Below are 20,892 nucleotides of genomic sequence, written 5' to 3'. Positions count from 1 at the left end.
CCTGAGGACCCCTGGTGGGTAAAAGGCCTAAGTTGTAACCACCCAGCTGCTCCATACAAGAAAGATGTGGCCGTCAGCCTCCTTAAAGGTTCAGAGCCTTGGAAAGCCTGTGGGCCACTCTGTTCTCCGCACATGAGCTTGTCATGAGTGGTTGGCTTGATGAAACGCAACTGCACCATGCGTCAGAGGACTGTAGGGTCACCGTGAGCTCACAGGGAGCCACACGACAGCAGTGGGGTCTAGATAGAATTTCCCTATTGGCGGAGGTTGTTTGTGGGTTTTTTGGTTTTTGGTTTGTTTTTGCTGTTTCAAACAATGTACAGTGAATCTCCTTTCTACCTTGATATGCTGCTATGCAAGTCTCTAGTGCCAGGTCAGGGGAATGTGCATTTTAAATGGTAGTACATATTGCCAAACTACCTGCCGAAGATGGCTTGCTCCTACTGTGAACAAATCAGCTTCTCCACAGCCACGTCAGCCGACGTCAGTCACTCAAAGGGAAAAGACGGTATCCGTGTCTGTTGGTCTCTCTGTGATTCATGGTGAGGCTGGGCATTTACTTACTGCTTTTAGCCACGATGTTTGCTGGTGATGGGTTCTAAAATCTTACTTATAAGTTCCTTGAGCGTTTCTGGGAGATCTGGTCGGGCATGTTGTAGTACGAGCCTCAGTGGGCATTTGTCTGATGATTTCCTTGTGGTTAATTGGGTTTGGGCAGAAAGCGTGTGGAAGGCAAGTGCCAGTTTCATCACCTTGTATTGGAGATGTCCTGTCAACCTGACTTATCATTGTTGATGGTCATCTTGATTGCTGGATTGAGGTGGTGTTAGTCAGTTTCTCCACTCTAAAGTTAATTTGTGTGTGTGTGTGTGTGAAAGTTTTAACTAAGAATTCAGGGGTTTTTTTCCATGGAGATAAGGTGATTGAAGTCATCTGTTTCCTCTTGGGTACACTTTAGAAGTTTAGAAGTTTATTCATTTTATGTAAATTGTCCACTATACAGTCATAAGATTGTGAGTTCCTTTATGATAATTCAGGTATCTATAGGGTCTGTAGTGATGTTTTTCATTCCTGAATTCTGTCACTTGTATTCTCTCTCTCTTCTCTCTCTCTCTCTCTCTCTCTCTCTCTCTTCCTCTGGCTCGTTCTGCTTATAGATTAATCATATGTACTGATCTTCTCATTCAATACCCCTGTTTGGAGCCCAGTAGCTGGGCTTCCCCATACGTGGGACCTAGGGAGGGAGCAGACTCTCCTGGCTGCTCTTGTCCAAGACCGCCAACAAGTCTTCCAGCTGCCATGTCCACTGACCCCTGAGCTCCGGCCACACCCAGAGCCCCCTTTGAAGCCTCCCTTTCCAGGAAGCATTTTGAGTGTGGGTTCCTCCTTTGACTCCTTCCTGTCTCTCAGCTCTTCCTCATTGTTGTAGTCCTCCAGACGTGTTTGTTCTTTCTCCTAACATTGTTTGGAACTTAAAAACGTCTTCTTTGATGGTTTTTAAGGATTGAGCACAGGAAAGAAAGGCTGCAGCCTGTCCTCAGTCGGCCTTCGGCCTGGTGCTGTCTCTTGCAGTCACTCCATGACACAGGTCCCACAGAGGCATCTCTTCGGTGTCACTCAAAATGCTTTTGGATGCTAAGTGGGTGTACACTTAAATAACCTTAAAGCACATGGCTAAAAAAAGTATTCTTTTTCTAACTCACTTGTAGTCATTCTGATCTCAAGGAGATAAAGCTACAGTTTTGTCCTGGAGTATTTTTTAGGTCCAATTCTAACAGAGACCATAGGCCTCAGGTTAAAAGGCTTTATTTAGTAGGCATGTGTGCCTAACTTGGATTGAATAAAATTGTCCACCATAATTATATTTAGGGTTGCCGTCTCTTTATAACACGTGGTACTGGTTTCTGATTTACATTTAAAAATTATTTTAAAGTTTTATTGGTACTCAATCCACATGTCACACAATTCAGTTGTTCCATCATATCAAGAAGGATTATACAAGCATTACCATAATCTATTTTAGAACCAATTTACATTTTTGATGGAACATTCCATTTACAGTTATTTGTGTCTACTGATTTTAATAAAATATAACCTACAGACTACTCAGTTGCAGTGCTGTGCAGACTTCTTTCATATTGTACAGTACAGGGGTTATAGCATGAAGTATGAGCTAGAAGGCTGGTCGTTTGAACCCACTAGAGCAGCGGTTCTCAACCTGTGGGTCCCGACCCCTTTGGGTGTTGAACGACCCTTTCACAGCGGTCGTCCAATTCATAACAGTAGCAAAATTACAGTGATGAAGTAGCAGTGAAAATAGTTTTATGGTTGGGGGGTCACCACCACATGAGGAACTGTTTGAAAGGGTGGCGGGCTTAGGAAGATTGAGAACCATTGTCCTAGAGGCATCTGGCAAGACAGGCCTGGTGATCAGTTTCCGACATAGGGAGCAGTTTTATTTGCACACTGGGTGCCATCAGTTGGGCTTGATGGTCATTCACAACAGCAGCTTTTGTCAAAAAACAAAAAGGTTCCAAGATGCAATGTCAGTGTTACCACTTACATCAGTGGTTTCCAAGGTCCTGTCAGTCGCTGCTATGCCAGCCAGCAGAAAAGAGAGAAAAACCAAGTCCAGACTGGACAGTTCCTCTTAAGCCAGTGAGGTGGATGCAGCACATTCAGGGTCCAGGGACAGACCATCTCCATCTGTTGGTCCACATAGTAGTAAAAACAGTTGGGACAGTTTCTGCCCAGCGAGTAGTGGGCAAGTACAGCAGGCCCTGGTCCACACAGGGATGCCCTCTCTCTGGGCAGGGCTGGCTAAGGCCTCTGACCCGAACAAAGAAGGACATTTCTTCATTAGACCCTGGTGTTGTTCTCTAGAGAGGACTCTCTGTCCTTGATCCTGCAGGCACACCGTGCTCAGGGCAGCAGTTTCTCGGATAGATGCAGGCTCTCGAGTGCAGTGGACTAAGGTTAAGTAGACGCTGAGCTTCCCAGGTGAGGTTGCACTCTATCACAGTTCAGTCCCTACAAAAGTGAAACGAGTTTCTACTCTGTATTCTCAGGCCGTTCCATATTGTAATCTCTCAAAGTTCTTTGCTAGATGTTGCTGAGTGCCCTTGGGTCGTCTTCAGACTTGTAGCATCCCTACAGGACCCAGGAGAACTGCCCCACACGGTTTCCTCGGCTGAAGTCTTTATCGGAGCTGGTTTCCAGGGTGTTTCTGCCTCAGAATGGCTGATGGGTTCAAACTGCTGACCTTCTGGTTAACTGCCAAGCACTTAAGTACATTGTGCCACACAGATATCTCGTTTTCGGTTGTAGTTCTCACAAAACGAAAGCAAGACCATTGTCCTCAGATGACTCCATGTCAGGGGACCCCATTTTGTTATAGCGTAGAGCTGCCTCATAGAGTTTTCTTGGCTGTGATGTTTACAGAAATAGCCTGGCAGGTCTTTTATGGTCTCACCGGTAGATTTGAACTGTCAGCTTCTAGGTTAGTGGCCAAGGGCAAGTGGTCTCTATTTGTACCATTTAAAGACCCGCAATAGCTCCTAACCAACAAAAAACTCAAAGCCACTGCCATCAAGTTGATATCAACTCATTATGGTGTCCTATGTGGGGTGTCTGTGACTTTCAATCTTGCCGGGAGCAACCAGTCTCATATTCCACCCACAGAGAGCTCCTGCTGGGTCTGAAACCCTCGCGCTTCGGTCAGCCACCTGATCCACAGCCCCACAGGGCTCCTTCAGACAACTCTTTAACATCTTCCTTATTTCCCAACTTCCCTGTGCAATCCGCGCGTCCCTTCCTTAATGTGTGGAGGCTACTTGGAGGCCATCTAAAGCGACACACTTGAGTGACAAGGCAAAACCCCTCCTCCTGCTGCTTGTCCTCAGTTGGCTTCCCTTGTTTGGTGAGGGCCCTCTGAGAAAGATGGAGAGGCACCGCTGCTTACTCGCTGTTCACTGGAGTCCAGAAGCAGTTAGCTTTTCTATTGTTCCCAGACCCCATCTGAGTCTTCTCTTTCCCGGCTTGCAGACTGGCCCCGTCTTGCTTTCTTAAAGGCACCCGTTGGAAGCACCGAGAAGTAGCTAGCACACACCGGTCGTCTGGTTTTAGCCAGCTGCTTCCTTTAGCGCTACTCGCATGAGGTCTGCTTTCTAAGTGATCCGAGATGTTTTACCAAGCAGATGCCGCAGCCTCACGCCTGCCCGCCTGCCTCCTCCTCCTCACTGCTGGGATGCTGAGTCAGTACCACTGTGCTGCTAATCTCAGATCTTATTATGGCAATATCCCCCACTTCTGGTAGCAGTTGGCATTAGTTAAGGCAATGGCAGTTACTGTACTAGGGACACTCAAGAAGGCAGTGGTTCAACCAGATGGAAATTGCCAATGAACATCCAGGAGCGTTTTCCTCTGGAGGAAATGAACAAGAAGTGGCTCATATCCTTTCCACGCTCGCTGGGCTGGCAGGAGCTTAGTCACAGGACCGCCTCTGACTGCAGGCACTGGCCGGAGGACGAGGAACCCGGCAGCCACATCCCCACTCCAGTTATAGTCCTGTGGGAGAGTGGGTCTGGGGAGGCCTGTGCAGTCCGCATTTACTACATACAATCATTCCAAACTAGCTGTCGGAGAAAATGTCTGTTCTGTCACTCACTGACCTCTCTCTGAAACAAAGCAAAACCAAACAGTTGCTCCGGAGTCCAGCTTTTCCGTGGCTAATTCTTCAGACGTGGACAGCCTGTCCGTAGTCCAGCTTTTCCGTGGCTAATTCTTCAGACGTGGACAGCCTGTCCCTTCTTTGTAGGCTGTTCTTAACCTGGATGCTCTGCTGAAATACTGGCGACACAGCTTCTAGAATCACAGCAGCACACAAACCGACAGACAAGTGGGCTGTTGTCCATGGGCCGCTGGGGTCGGCACCAACTTGTCGGCACCTAACAACAGCAGCAACAACAACAAGGAATCGATTCTGACTCGCAGTGACCCCGGGTATGTCAAGAGCAGGCATGTTCTCCGTGGGGGTTTTATGGAAGTAGATCGCCACACCTTTCCTCTGAGGTGCCTCAGGGTGGACTCAAACCTCCAAACTTTCGATTCGAAGGTGATGGGGTGACTCTGCTTGCACCCTAGGCCGAGACTCCTGACGATACTGTAGTGTAGGGTCCTATGTCATTCGTTCCTGGTAGAATATGGTACCAGGTAAACCCCAATACCACTGACAGGACTGCATGTTCAGATAACTTAGGGTGTTGGCAAACTTTAAAAAAATATTTCCTGTAAAGGCCCAGAGAGTAAGTGTGTTAGCTGTTCTGGGTCAGGCAGGGACTGTTACCACGGCCAGGAGAGCACAGAGCAATTATGAAGTATACGATTCACTCAGCCATCGAATCAATGCCAACTCAGCGACCCTGTAGGGCAGAGCACAACTTCCCAGGTGGGTTTCTGAGACTAACTCTGTCTAGGAGTCGAAAGCCTCATTGTTCTCCTGAGAAGTGGCTGGTGGTTTCAAACTGCTGACCTCTCGGCCAGCAACTCAAGTTGTAACCCACTTCACTGTTAATACACAAATGAATGTGCATGGCTGTGTTTCAATAGAACTTTATTCGGTCCATTTGATAGGGTACCAATCTTTGGGGTAGCTATTGGGAAAACAATTTAGCAAGATGTATCAAAATTAATAAAAATATCCTACTCAATGCTACCTTTCTCTTGCAAATGTATGGGAAAGTGATTTCACCAAAGCATAGTGCTGTTACAGAATCTACAGGAACCAAAAGTTATAAGGAGGAATAATGTAATGACCAATACTTAGTTATATATATTTATTAGTAGGAGAATGGTTAAGTAAATTATAGTACATCAAGTGGGGTGTTGTAAGGCCCATCAAAATGATTACTATGGATATTATGTTGAAAAAGACATTTGTAGTATGATAACTGGAAGAAGAGAATACAAAGTTGAAGTACACTGTGATTAATCGAAACTACAATCACTGATGCAGAATTGCCTCGGACTCATAGTGACCTAACGGGCAGAGCCCAGAGGCTCCAGTGGGTATCGGAGGCTGCGAATCTTCAGGGACGCAGACCGCCTCATCTTTCTCCCTGGGAGCAGCTGGTGGGCTCAACGTGCCCACCTTCCAGTTGGCAGCCCAGTGCCTGATCTGCTTTACGAGTCCACTTTGTGCAGACCAAGCTAAAGATCAGAATTATGGGCAATATTTAAATTTTTTTAAAGATATTCCTTAAAAATTATATTTTCAACAAGAATGTTGGAATAAACAAACAAACAAAAAGGTGTATCTAATCATGTGGACAAGTGGACGGCCTTTGAAGAATAGATGTGCCACGTTCTTTAAAGAAATTACATATCCATCTTGTTCTGCGTTTCCCCTGGCCTCCGGGAAGCACAGTGCCCAGGGGGGCAGAGTCAAGCAGCAGGACCATTTAGATGACTGCAGGACAGTGTGGCTACTTCTCCCCCATGGAAGAAGGTGACCATGAGCCCCAGTTTGCCCGGGGCCGTCCCAGTTCCAACAGTGGTCCAAGTATAAATTTAAAATAGTGCTTCCTTTTTAACTCTCAAAGGTTCTTTGGTTTGGAGGATACATTATATCATATCACTACCTTTTATGTCTTTCCATTTCTGATCTTAAAAAAAAACTTACTCTGAATATGCGTATTTTAATGTAAACGACTTCAAACTTTCTTTTTAGAAAGAAATTGCATATAAGCCAACTCAAAACTTTGCAAGGGAGTCCAGCCTCCTCCCCACCCAACCCCCCACACACAAAAGATATGTTGATACTTTGAAGGAAGCAGAACTCAGTACACCGAGTTCAGTCCCTACCCGTGCCCCTAAACTTCCAGCCTCCCCCAAGCAGGAGAGGAGTTCTTAGAGACAGGACTTCAGTCAGGCTCCTGAGACACGTGCTCTCCCGGAGCCTGGGAAAGGACTCGGCTTCCTTTGGTGACGGTGTCCCCCCTCCTCAGTCAAACTAGACAATTCACTGCCATGGAGTTGGTGCTGACTCAGTGACCTAATGAGACAGTGTCGGACTGTCCCTGTGGGTTTCTGAGACTGTAACTCTTTTTTAAAAATAATTTGGGGACTCATACAGCCATCACCATCCATCCATCCGTCCATCCATGTGTCAAGCACATTTGTACATATGTTGCCATCATCATTTTCAAAACATTTTCTTTCTACTTGAACCTTGGTATCAGCTCATTTTCCTTCTTCCCATCCCACATGAACCTTTGATAATTTACAAGTCATTATTTTTTTCATGTCTTATACTGACCACTGTCTCCCTTCATCCACTTTTCTTTTGTTTGCCCCCCTGGGAGGAGGTTTTAGGTCAATCATTGTGATCGGTTCCCCCTTTCTCTCCCAACCTTCCCCTGCCCCTCCTGGAATCGCTACTCTCATTATTGATCCTAAGGGGTTTATCTGCCCTGGATTCCCTGTATTGTGAACACTTATCTGTACCAATGTGCATGCTCTGGTCTAGCCCGATTTGTAAGGTAGAATTGGGGTCATGATAGTGTGAGGAAAAGAAGCATTAAAGAACAAGAAGAAAGTTGTATGTTTCCTCGATGCTATATTGTACCCTGACTGGCTCGTCTCTTCCTTGTGACCCTTCTGTAAGGGGATGTCCAATTGCCCACAGATGGGCTTTGGGTCTCCACTCCATACCCCCCCCTCATTCACATTGATCTGAATTTTTGCTCTGGGTCCTTGATGCTTATTACATGATTCCATCAACACTTCTTGATCACATAGGTGTGCTTCTTCCATGTGGACTTTGTTGCTTCTCAGCTAGATGACTGCCTGTCTATGTTTAAGCCTTTAAAGACCCAAGATCTTTTGATAGCTGGGCACCATCATCTTTCTTCACCACATTTACTTATGCACCCATTTTGTCTTCAGCGATCATGTCAGGAAGGTGAGCATCACGGAATGCCAGGTAATTAAAACAAAGTGTTTTTGCATTGAGGGGTTACTTTAGTAGGGGTCCAATGTCTGTCTGCTGCCTTAATACTTAACATATAAATATATGTACATAGATCTATTTCCCTATCGTTATATATAAATATATTTACATATGTACATGTCTGTATTTAGACCTCTATAAATGCCCGTTCCCCCCCTATTTCTTTCCTGTATTTCCTTTTACTTTCCTCTTGTCCCACTATCATGTTCAGCCTTCATTTGGGTCTCTGTAATTTTTCTCAGTTACATTGCCCTTGATCGAGCCCCACCAGTCATCTACGCCCTCCTCACCATTGATTTTAGATCACTTGTTGTTCCCTTGTCCCCAGGTTTGTTAACACCCAATTCCTTTCCCCTGCCTCCCCCTCTCCCAGGTCCCCTGGAACTGTAGGTCTCCCATTTTCTCCTCTGGATTGTTTATCCGTCTATCTTATCTAGATAGATATGCAAAGACAGCAATAAGCACAAAAACAAGACAGAGCAAAACCAAACAACAAAAGAACAAAACAACAATACAAAACAATTACAACAAAAAATGAAAAGCCTATAAATAGTTCCAGGGCTGTTTGTTGATCTTTAGGAGTGTTTTCCAGTCCAGTCTGATGGGGTGCCATGCCCTGGCCCCAAAGTCTATTTTTGGTATTCCCTGGGACTTCATTGCTTTGCTCCCCTTGCTGTCCTGTTGCACACCCTTAGCATTTCACCCAGGTGTGGTGAGCTCAGATCGTGCACAGCTCCCATACTGTGTCTCCAGTTTTGTCCCCTGTAAGGCTATGGGTCAGTGAGGGATGTTGAGTCTTGTGGTGGGGCCAGCCCTATCTATGTTCCTCTCTGTGCATTGGCTGCTCTGAGGAGGAGTATCGTCCTCGGGGCTTGGTGGACCAGGATGTGCTCCACTCTCTCCTTCCCTCTTCGTTTCTCCTGTGTGCTCTGATCGGACAGGCCCCTCTCCCTGAGCTGTAGCTTTGGTGCTGTCCTCTGAAGTGAATTCTTCTGCAGGGAGGGGATGGGGTATTTGGGATTGGGGCCGGCCCCGAGACTATAACTCTTTATGGGAATAGAAAGCCTTATTTTTCCCCTTAAGGAGTGGTTCCTGGTTTCAAACTGTTGACCTTGTGGTTAGCAGTCTGGTTTGTAACTCATTGTGCCACCAGGACTCTCCTCTCCCAATAGGGCTTTTAAATCTAACTATTCAGGTTGGCAGCATGGAGATTGTTGTGAAAAACTAAACCTAACCTTTGAGCTGGCTCTGGCCCCCATGTGGGTCAGGGTTGAGCTGTAGGGTTTTCCGTGGCTGGTGTTTCAGAAGTGGATAGCCAGGCCTACCTTTCTTCCAAGGCATCCCTGGGTAGACTTGAACTGCCAACCTTTCAGTGAGTAGCCAATTGCATGCATTGTTTTCACCATTTGGGAGCTCCATGAAAATAAAAGGGAATTTTAACTAAACCAAGGGCCGAAGGGCCTAACATTTGAGTGTTTTCAATATGCCAGATATTGTTATTTAATCCTTTGGATACCTGATTCATTTCCTCCTCATAATAATGCTTCAGGGAAGGAATTATAATACTGATAAAGGCAGGGAAACTAACATAAACATAACAGGTATGCTTCCTGAGTACCTTAGATGGGTCAGATATTTTACTTGATGTACATTTCTAGTACTGCTGTTATCCCCGTAGCATAGATGAATAAGTGGAGATTAAGTGAGAAGTTAAGGTCCCAAAGGCAGTAAATAGCAGAGTTGGCCACCTTCCCTTACAGATAACTCACGTTATATTAAGAAGGAATGCTACGGAATCTTATTTAAAATGTTCAGATACATAAGGGATGATTTATTTCCCAAATCCTCCAGCACAGGAATTCTGATATTTAAACCAGTAAGTTGGCGCAAAGGTGGTCTGGTCTATGCATCTGAGTTGGGGGTGGGGTGAGGGGAAGGCACTGGTCGGAAAATGAGTTCTTTGGCTTCCTCATTGACTTGTGCGTGCCCATACATCTGGCCCCTCCTCCTTGGCCGTGCAGCTCCGTCAGGGCGGGGAGATGAACTTGGCAGCAGGGTGCTGTTCAGCCAGAGCTCACACTTGTGCAAACAGATGGCTTTCAGGAAGGCCCGGGGCCGACGTCCGGGGCCTCTACAGCAGCGGCCTCTGCCATGGGCCACTGCTTGACTCTCGGCTGGGCCTTTCAAGGAGGCGCCTCCCAAGTTTCCCTTGGCCGGGGCTTCAGCCCCCCAACTCCCACAGCCGGTCTCGGGGACCTTGGACGTGTGGGTGGAATTCGCAAGTGTGAAGGGGTCCTGTCCTGTCTGTTCCTGAGGCACCGTTTCAAAAGAAAATGGTGTTTTATAGTCTGCATTAATGAGAAATTACTTTCCATTAGGATTCTGAATGATTTGCACATAGTGTTTATAAAGCGAAGGAAAAAATGTCAAGCATTTCACTAACAATTTAAAGCAAATCTGACAAGGCTCTGCCAGGAATGGACTCCAAGAACATTTCCTTCATCGCTTCTTCTCTCTAAGGAAGGGAGGAGGGGACGCAAAAGGAGGCAGGTCAAGGAGGCAGACTCCCCCGTCAGATGGAGAGGAAGTCTTCCGTAAGATCAGGGGTAGGCCGTTCCGAGAAAAAATACAGGGGAGCCAGGAGAGGGAGTGGAGGTAGGGCTTGGTCTTGAAGTGAGGGGTCACAGACAAAACCCATGTGTTGGCTCTGTCTCAGAGGAAGGACGGTCTAGCCAAACCTGTGGGGGACGGGGCCTGGCTGCTTCACCAGTGCCGGCTGGCCCTCTGTCCCTAAAGAGAAGGAGCGACCAAGAAAATGTCTTTGAGCTGAAATGGCCATTTTCAAGAAAGCAGTGTGGAAACTTGTGGCCCGCGCTTGACTCTCTGGTCCCACGTCGTTACTTGCAACCAAACCCATTGCCCAACGTTGGGTTGATGATGACTCACGGTGGCCCCACATGTTAAAGTGGGGGCGCAGCCCACACGAGGCCCAAGAGATCATCACATGGCTCCCCAAAGAGAAGCCGCTGCCCCATCACATCTGTTGTTGTTTCTGTAACTAGGAGTCATCGGGTCGTTCCGACTCACAGTGGCCAGGTAGACAACAGAACATAGCACCGCCTGCGCCTGGGCCTCACAACTGCTCTTATGTTACAGCCTGTTGCTGCAGCCCCGGTGTCAGTCCCCCTTGTCAGGGGTCTTCCTCTTTCTCATTCCCCGTCTGCTAATTTTCCACACATGATGCCCTTCTCCACACTCTGCGGCCCCAAGAAGTGAGCTGAAGTCTCACCATCCTCGCCTCCGAGGAGCATGCTGGCTGTACTTCTCCCAAGACAGCATCGTTTGTTCTTTTGGCAGCCCCTGGTACTTTCAGTACCCTTCATTCACACCACCGTTCAAGTGCATGATAGGTCTCCAGTCTCCCTTTGTCAGTGTCCAACTTCACCAGCATCTGTGGCGATGGAAAATAACATGGCTTGGGTCAGGCACACCTTGGTCCTCACATGAGGGGTGAGTTCATTCAGTGTTTGACCGGGATGGCCCACAAATGATGTTAGCACTATCCAAATGGCCCTGGTGGAAGAATGGTTCTCCGGCTCCTAGGCTCTCCTGGCTGTCCTCTTCATGGGAACAGGTTGCCAGCCCTTTCTTCCGTGGCACTGCTGGATGGGTTCCAACAACCAGCCTGTAACTTTGTGGATGTGACAAACTGTTTGCACCCCTCACACCTCCCACGGTGTCACTTGTGGACAAAGTTTCCATGGCATTGGGTGTCAACTTTTTCTTCTCTGAAATTCCTGAAAGGGGGCCACTTCCTGTCATCACACCTAGAGTTAATCCACTCCAATCTGAGATGTGCTGGAGCAGATGGCCAAGGCTGGGATTGGTTAACAGGTGTTCCTTCCAAATGCGTCCTCCGCACGGTTTGGAGTGAGGTGACTGAAGCTCTCAAGCGGTTTATATGAAGACACGCTAACTCCCCTTAGGTCCCCACGTGATGTTATGAATTTCTAGATGCTTCGGAAGAGGCTCTGAAATCATTTCTAGACTCTAAGCCATGTCCTCCTTGGGCCAAACCCTTTAGGATTTCATTAGAAATAAGCATGTATGCAAAAGTAAAGTGTGAAGTTTGAAAATTTAAAAAGACAAGCACTTTACAAATGAAACATACGTACATGCTCATATAGATATATAGGGTTGCGTGTGTGTGTGTGTGTGTGTGTATGACAAAGAGTCCTCAAAAAGTTTGAGTCCCATTTGCGTTTCATTTTTCCACAAACTTTTTTAAGTCCACCGCGTGTGCGTGTGTATACACATATATTTAAGAGCCCTGGTGGTGCAGTGGACTAAGCATTGAACTGTTAGCTGCAAGGTCTACAGTTCAAATCCACCAACCACCAAGATAAGGCAGTCTGTTCCCATAAAGATTTACAGTATTGGAAACTCTAGGGAGCAGTTAAACTATATCCTATAGGATTGCTACGAGTCAGGATATACTCAATGGCAGTAGGTTTAGGGATGTGTGTGTGTGTGTGTATACACACACAATTTATATAGGAATTACAATTTCAGAGTGGTGACAATGGCAGCGACTTGCACTTTCTCCTCCTCCTCCTCCTCCTCTTCTCCTTCTCCTTCTTCTTGCTTTCCTTTCTACCAGCCCTCTCTTCACACCCACGTTATCCGAGTCACCGTTGATTGGCAGTAGAGGAATGAACAAGCAAGCAGAAGCCTTAGCTTGTAGCTCAGGCACGGAGCTGCTTTGTGGCTCTGAGTGAGTGTCTTGACATCTCTGGGCTGATTTGATATGATCCTTAAGTGAAGGATTTGGAGGGCGAGCTCCCAGGGTTTGCGACAGCTCCCACGCCTGTGGCTGCGGTGTTCATCTTTCATGCATACTTAGCATTCTTAAACACCTGAAAAGCGATTGGGCTGGACAGGATATGTTTTTGAAAAGTGGTCTTGGTGGCACAGTGGTTATGCAGTGAACTGCTCTCTGAAGGGTCTGCAGTTTGAAACCACCAGCTGCCCCATGGGAGAAAGATGAGCCTTTCTACTCCCATACAGAGTTACAGTCTCCGAAACCCACAGGGGCAGTTCTACCCTGTCCTATAGGGTCTCCATAAATCAGAATGGACTAGATGACAGTAAATTTGAGCTTTATATTATATATATATATATATTTTTTAAAGGAGACAAACTGTGATTTGCGGTTTTCTTAGTCAGTGGCCATTGCTGTGGGAAAGGAGAAGAGTCCCTTCTATTAAAAGCCAAATGAAGCATTGATCCAGATTTTCTCACTGCAGGGACTGGTTTCCTGCCATTTGATTCTTTTAGATCATCTGTAAAAAGCATTTTGAAAAGCCTGCAAGACATAAGTTGGGGAAATTTTAAGACCGTGCAACTGAAATGGCTATATGGTTATAGTATCTCACACACGGCATGTTTAAAAATCTTAATATGCATTCTGCAATAATACCTTGGATTGTTACATTTTAAGACTCCGTCATCTCAATAGTAGTATACAGGCTTCTGTGAAAAAGAAAACGAATATTGTGGAGGTCAGCCGTCGCCGGCAGCTGCGCAGAGAGCTGCTCCATAGCACGGAGAACCCACTGCTGGACCCCTGTGCTGGATCCTCCTGGAGTTGTCCAGTGGACGGTCGCGCTTTCAGACTTGAGTCCCAGGATGACAGGAATGAGAGGCATCGAGAGAGTGTGAGCAACAGTGCCAGCCAGTGACAAATGGCAGCTCACACCAGACCTTCATGCCTGTGCCCTGTCAGAGAGAGGTGTGTGGAGCCACACGGGGTGCACGGATGATCGGCAGCAGATGCTGGTGGCCCAGGAATGTGGTCCCAGGATAGACAGCCTCCCCGCCCCCGAAGAGAAGCCAGAAGTCACATGTATATGTGAAATCTCCTGGTGGTTCAATGTTGGCAAGTGATCCACCTTGGAAAAGGCAAGGAGGAGGCCAAACAAAACGTATCTGCAAGTTGATTCCTATGCCAGTGGCCAGAAAGTCACCTCTGATTCAGATGGTCATTTGTCTTCCCTCCCTGCTCCCCAAACTCAGGGTGGCAAACACAACCCACACAGCAGTGGCTCTGGTTGGGTGAGAGGGCTCACCTTCCAGGAAGCTTTGATAAATAAATTGGCCCCCGCTTTGGAGGTATCTGCAAAAATCATCTCGATAGACAAATGAAGGTTTTGTAAGGTAAAGGATCTGAGCTGTATTGGTGAAGCACATATAGTTTAGCCCGTTGAGATTGTGGTGAATTTTTCTAGATCATAATGATGAAGCTTGAATTCCATTGACAAATCATTTTAATCGATCACATCTCCTGTGGGTAAGAGCCAGGGCTGCGGTTTCTGGAGAGACGTTCATAGAGGTGGGCACTTTTCCCCAGAGGGTACTCTCTAATTTACTACTCGGCTCGCATCTAGATCACAGGTTCCCAAACTTCTTTGCCTACTGCTCCCTTTTCAGAAAAAACAAAACAAACAAAACTCATCACCCCCTCTGACAGTCAAAAGCTTTTGTACTGTAGCCCACCATCCATGATAAAGTGTACGTATCAGCTTCTGTAGCCCCTTTGGCTTGTTCCAGTATAGACTCATACTTATACTTGATATGTATACTTATACTTGATAAGTCCACTGATAGACTCATACTTATACTTGCTTATAAGAACCCAGATGTGATCAGGGTCACACAGTTAATTACTATAAAATCCAGAGCTAGAAAAAAACAAACAAAAGCCAGAGTTAGAAGCCAGGGGTCTGAAGTTTCTTTCCAATGGACAAAAACCTACTAATTCAGAGATGTTGAATAAAATGGTTTTTTTTGGGGGGTGGTGGTGGTGGTGGTTATGTATCAGAATTATGCCCCGCCTGGGTTGGCTAAAGGAAAAGTATTAGCTTCAAAAGAATCTTGCTACAAGAGACCCAGATTTGGGGTTTTAAAGGGAAAAAAAATACACTCACACATGCACACAGTCACACATGCGCTTCCACACATACACAGCATTGCACAGGAGCGGGAGCCAGACAAGCCCATGCAGACTCAAAGAGATGGTATCTACCAGGTAGAGCGTGGAGCTTGGCCTGGAGAAGGAGTCTGGGCCGGAAATAAACTTGGAAGTTTCTAATCAGATTCTACGCTGCCACCCCACCCCTTGCTCTAAAATACTAGCAGATAAATTACCCAGCCAGGTACAGATACAGGCCAGATACCATCACACCTCATGGCGGTTTGGGTTCCATTCCTGATCTGGCTGCTGACTCGCTGCATGAATAGACTTCCGCCCTGCTCCTTCCTTCGTAGCCCACCGGCAGAGAAACCCACAGCCGTTACGGAGCCCCTGAGTGGTCCAAAGGACACTGTGCTTCGAGAGTTGTCAAGGGCTGTGAGATTTTGGATCTAGATTCCCAGGCCTTTCTTTTGAAGCACCTGTGGGTGGTAGCAGAGCACTTACCTGCTTGTACCTCTCAGGGACCGCGGTCTCATCAGGATCATCAGGAAACACTTCAGAAAAGCTCTGAACTACTTCTTCAGAACCCGGATATGACAGAAAACTGTCCACCCAGCCCTCACTTTCAAAAGACTTTGGAGCCAGAAAAACCAGAACCAGTTGTCCTCAAGTTATTTTTGACTCATTGCGCCCCTGTGTGTGTTGGAGGCTTTTCAATGGCTGCTTTTCCAGAAGTAGATCGGCAGGCCTTTCTTTCAGGCCTCTGAGTGGATTCGAACCCCCACCTTTCAGTTAGCCGGGGAGCACACTAACTATCCGTTTACAGAAGCGCACTGCCACCCGGTCAGCTCCATTTCTCAGCGACCCCATGACATAATTTCCCACACTTATTTGGGTAACTTCCCCTTTTTCAGGAAAAAAAAAAATCACTCAGTGCCCCCGTGGCAATTGAAAACGTTTGTACTACAGCCCGTAACCCACGATGAAGCTTAGATAGCTGCTTTCGCAGATGCAGGCGCTGCAGGGGCAATGCCACTCACTTTGGAAAACATTGGTTTATAAGGGTTTAGAGCAGTGGTTCTCAACCTGTGGGTCAGGACCACTTTGAGGGTCGAATGACCTTTTCACAGGGGTTGCCCGATTCATAACAGTAGCAACGAAAGTAATTTTATGGTTGGGGGTCACCACAACATGAGGAACTGTACTAAAGGGTCGTGGGTGGAATTAGGAAGGTTGAGAACTACTGGTTTAGAGACTCTAGGGAACAGGCAGCCTTCTTTTTCCATTTATGGAGGGTGGAGCAAACCCAATCTCTTGTCACTTCACGCTTCTGGGCCTCCATAGCCCCATCAAATAGCACAGGAACGATCACTCCATGGGGCACAGCATATGAGTCAGAACCATCATGCTGGCAGCGGGATTGGTTTTTGGTTTGGTGTGTTCAGGGTGACTCTAAGGCTTGAATAATCTAGATCAGTGGTTCTCAACCTGTGGGTCGCTTTGGGGGTCGAACGACCCTTTCACAGGGGTTGCCTAAGACCATTGGAAAACACCTAAGTATTTCCCAAGATGTAATTACATATTGTTTTGTGATGAATTACTATGCTTTAATTATGTTCAATTGGTAACAATGAAAATACACCCTGCATGTCAGATATTTATATTACAATTCAAAGCCGTAGCAAAAGGACAGTGCTGAAGTAGCAAGGCACATCATCTTATGGTTGGGGGTCACCAGCACATGAGGAATGGTATTCAAGGGTGGCGGCACGCTCTGCTTGTGAGGTCATGCTTGCTACAGGGCAAGCGCCCTGGAGAGGCGCTGTTGATGCTACATAATCGGTTATCTGATTCCAGCCTACAGCAGACTGGAAGCTGCAGAGTAGAAGGGCCTGAGGGACTGCTACGGAAAGGCCTGCTGGCAGCAGCAAAGTGACAGGTCGCAGCCCGACTACAAGGGAGGAAAGCGAAAACCTGTAAAAAGCAGGAACCAAAACTCAAAGGCACAGCAGTCTTGGGCAGTTACTAAAAGACAAAGAGCCCTCTCAGGTCAGTAGCCTCTGAGAGTCTCCTCACCTTACAACCCCCCCCTGCCCCTCCCCCCAGCAACTCCTGTCCACTGCCCGGTGACTCCTGTCCACTGCCATAGTGTGAATGACTTCTCTCCGCCCCCGCAGAACGCAGGGGCTGGGGGGCATAGCTTGCCTTACTCATCAATGAGACCCTCTGGCCAAAGGCTCCCAGGTATGAAATCCCCCAGGTCAGGGCCAGTAGAAGAAGAGATGACACCAAGTTCCAGTGCAGTGGCAGAGCTGTGGTTTTGAGGGCTGCGGAAAGCAGGCTGGCCTCCTGCCTTACTGCCCAACCCCTGGAACCTACACTTCCCACAGCATCCGTGTAGACGTAGTGCCCTTGGGGACAGGCTCCCAGGTCCCGGAGCAGGGCTGAGAGAAAGACAATGCTGGGGCTGCTTCCTGCTGCCTCCAAACTGATGTCAAATCCGGCACCTGGAGTAGAAGCCAGATCTCATTTGTGTTTGTTTGTTTTTTAATCATTTTATTAGGGGCTCATACAACTCTTATCACAATCCATACACACATCAATTGTGCAAAGCGTATTTGTACATTCATTGCCCTCATCATTCTCAAAACATTTCCTCTCCACGTAAGCCCCCGGCATTAGGTCCTCATTTTTCCCCTCCCTCCCCACTCCCCCTTCCCTCATGAGCCCTTGATAATTTATAAATTACTATTTTGTCATTTCTTGCCCCTTGAGCTTCTCAGCTTGAGGTCGGAGCTCTGGCTAAGGAAAGTCGGCTAGGAGATTAAACACACAAAGAACTTTGCTTCAGGCCCAACACTAGGAGGGACCTGGACAGACTTTCCCCAGGATCCTCAGAGGAGGCAGTGGGAAAATGCTCTAAGAGGATTTATAGCCCTGTGAGCTCCTGGGCATGGAGCAAACTGAAGACCCAAAGGCTCAGTCCCAGCCTGGCTGGCTGGTAGCCCACCCCTTGGAGTTGACTGAGAGATGGAGTGGGCAGAACTCCCAAGCTCCCCATGTTCAGAGGGGGCACATGGCAGAGTGACAAAGGTCAGCTCTCAACACTGCCACTTACTCATTTTGAACCTCTGCTTGCCCCAGGTGTTCCATCATGCGTTTGGGCTGAGGAGATGGGGAAATGGTACCCGAGAACAGGGTTTCTCCAAGAATCCAGTCCCTTAGCAACAAACACATGAGCAAAGGAAGGAAGGGAAAAAAATGAAAAGAGATGGCTGGGATGGAGGCAGCCACTCTCAAAAGACTTCTTGGTCTTAGAGTAACAGGGGTCTCAATGTTGATAGCTGATAGAAATAGAACCTTAGTATTCCCAAGAGGGGAGCTGTGAAGTTACGAGTCTTGGAAACCCACAGGGCCAGTTGTGCCCTGTTCTGTAGGGCCACGATGTGTCCGCATCACCTTGATGGCAGGGAGTTTGATTTCTTTGTTTGGGGTTCTGAAGTCCTGAGTGGCCACCTTCAAACAGCATGAACGGTTTTGTAAAGTGTGTCTGCTTACCACCATTTTGCTTTTGGGTTTTTTGCCCAAATCCTTGTTGCAGAGGGTTCTATTTGCATCCACAGAAATCCAGTAACAGCCATCCTACAAAATTCCTCGGTGCCACTATCAGCTGTGGAGGTTGAGGACAAGCCCTCAGGTTTTAGTGTTTCCTGTGTGCCTGGGCCCAACAGAATCCGAGGGCCTCAGAGTTCTGACGGACGGAATTCTCACGCCTCCCGCACGGTGTGACATGGCGCAGTGGTGAAGCGCTCTGCTGCTGAGGGAAAGGTGGGCGGTGAGAACCCCGCGGCTGCTCCTAGGGCGTGAGATGCCACAGTCAGTCTGCTTCAGCCTGGGGAACCCGAATGGGCAGTTCTGCTCTGTCCGGCAGGGTCGCTGTGAGTCAGCATCCACTCGACGGCTAGTGGGCTTTTGGGTTTAATGATGTGGAACAGAGCTTGAATAATAAATATTTAACAGGCACACTCCCTTTTCTCTGTTAAAATAATCTTTGTTTCAGTGCTTTCACAAGGAAGACTGTGTTTTCCCCACCTCTGCTCTCATGTTACGGTAAGCCAGGTCTCAAGAGTAAGAGAAAATAAACACGGGCTACTCGGCTGCGGGCAGGAGGAGGCTGAGATTCCGTGCTGGACGGCCCAGGCCAGGGCTGCTGGGCTGCCTGCACTCAAGCCGCCAGCCAGCCAGGAGCCTAAGTTCAAGGCTTCCCAGTGGTTTCAGATGCCAACTACTAAATGCCCAAGAGCGTGGAGGTCTGAGTAGACAAGCGCAGCCGTGGCAAGACCACACTGGAAAAAGACTTGTCATCAAAGATGGGTCACTGGTACCACCACCACCACCACCCACTGCCATCGAATTGATTTAGAGTCATTCTTGACCCTGCAGGAAGGGAGCAGACAACCGCCGCTTTCTTCCATTGCCGACCAGCATGCAACCCACTGTGTCACCAGGGTCGCTGATAGAACTGACCTTGAGAGAAAGTCCGGCAGAGGTGTTGCCTTCTGATCATGGGCAACTGGGCCACGGTGTGTGGCTAGTATGATGTGACTGGTTCCACTAAGAAGATGCTGCCGGTCTGGCGGACCCTTGGTGTCCTTGGCGGTGTTGGGCTGTCCTCAGTGTAGAGATCACTTAGGTAGGCAGAGGCTTTATTTCTTGGAACTGAATTGCACTTGCTTATGAGCCTCCATTTAGAAACAATGGCGAGCGGAAACAGCTTAATCTTTTTTCCATTTCTACTCTTGGCCAAAAGGGGCGAAAAATTAATCGTTTTTCCATTTCTTCAAATGGTGGAAAAACCTGTAATCTTGCCCATTTTTAAGGTAATGGAGTCTCTTCCAATAGAAAGCATGGACTACCCATTGCTTACCTAGTCAATTCAGAATTTAAATACAGTTCATTCAGAGTTGCAATTCCCTGGGAGAGCTGTTGATTTTCCTCAAAGACTCTCTCTTCTTTTTTTCTTACCCTCGAGATGCTGCAAAGGGGGAGGTTTAGGAGCACCGGGAAGAGGGCTGTCTGGGAGTCTTGGTCTTTACTGGCGTCTACCTCGGAGGTAGACACACACACCCTGTGGGCCAGGCCTCAGCCCCTGGTGCCTGGCCTGTGTATCCTGCTCCAGGCCTCCCTGGGTCTAACTTTCCCCTCAACGCTTTCTTCCTCACCGCCTGCCAGGGCTTTAGGGGATCCGTGCATCCTCCCCAGCATTTGACGTCCAATTCCCTCTGCTTAGTCGTACCACGCTGGCCATTTCTACACTCCAGCCCCTCGCCGCCATATCGGTGCAGGGCACACTTTCTTCCACAGTTCTAAGTGGGGAGTGGGGCTAAATAGTCTGCCCCGGAGGAGAATCTAGGGAGTATTTCAACCTCCACCCTCTTCATTTCTCTTCAGTCCTCTCCTTCCCCCCTGCTTCTCCAGGAAGGCTTGTATCTCTTCTGTGTGTGGCAGGAAATGGCCCTTTCCTCTCCATAGCTGTAAGGAAATCTTGAAGCTCCGGTTCCTAGGAATCCAGGGTCTCGCTTGCTCTCTCTGGGCTCATGAGCACTTACCTGGCTTTGGCACAAAAGCCCAAACTTCTTGGCTTTCATGACTTTTCACATTTCGCAGGGGAAATGGCACTGTTTTGGAAGTCAAGCGTTAAACATTGACGGCTTTGTTCATGCCTGGGTTCTGCCCACCCCGACACACACACACACACACACACACACACACACACACACACACACAATTAAGGAAGCCTGTATCGCACATAGGCTGAGGCCCCTGGGCAGCGAGAAGGACCCGGCATCAAGAAGGCATCAGATCCCCTTTCAGAAGCTCCTCCTGCTGCGTTTGAAACTCAGGGGGCCTG

General features: G+C 47.8%; 1 protein-coding gene across 4 annotated transcripts in view; it reads left to right on the top strand.

Moving 5' to 3' along the window:
- Positions 1-20,892, top strand: part of SH3GL3 (SH3 domain containing GRB2 like 3, endophilin A3) — a 168,596-nt gene that overhangs the window by 140,989 nt on the left and 6,715 nt on the right. Inside the window, exon 8 of one of the 4 annotated variants that reach the window (XM_045286410.1) lies at positions 16,839-16,962. The exons of the other annotated variants lie outside the window; for them this stretch is intronic. Coding sequence (XP_045142345.1) covers positions 16,839-16,867 — 29 coding nt within the window. The 3' untranslated portion in view covers positions 16,868-16,962. Of the gene's footprint in view, positions 1-16,838; positions 16,963-20,892 lie in introns of those variants that run through there. 4 annotated transcript variants of the gene reach the window in all.

Source organism: Echinops telfairi, unplaced genomic scaffold, assembly GCF_000313985.2.
Source record: "Echinops telfairi isolate 266 unplaced genomic scaffold, ASM31398v2 ScPeMD7_7;HRSCAF=31, whole genome shotgun sequence".
Taxonomy (NCBI): domain Eukaryota; kingdom Metazoa; phylum Chordata; class Mammalia; order Afrosoricida; family Tenrecidae; genus Echinops; species Echinops telfairi.
Note: the sequence above shows the minus strand (reverse complement) of the source record. Positions and strands in the feature narration are given on the sequence as shown.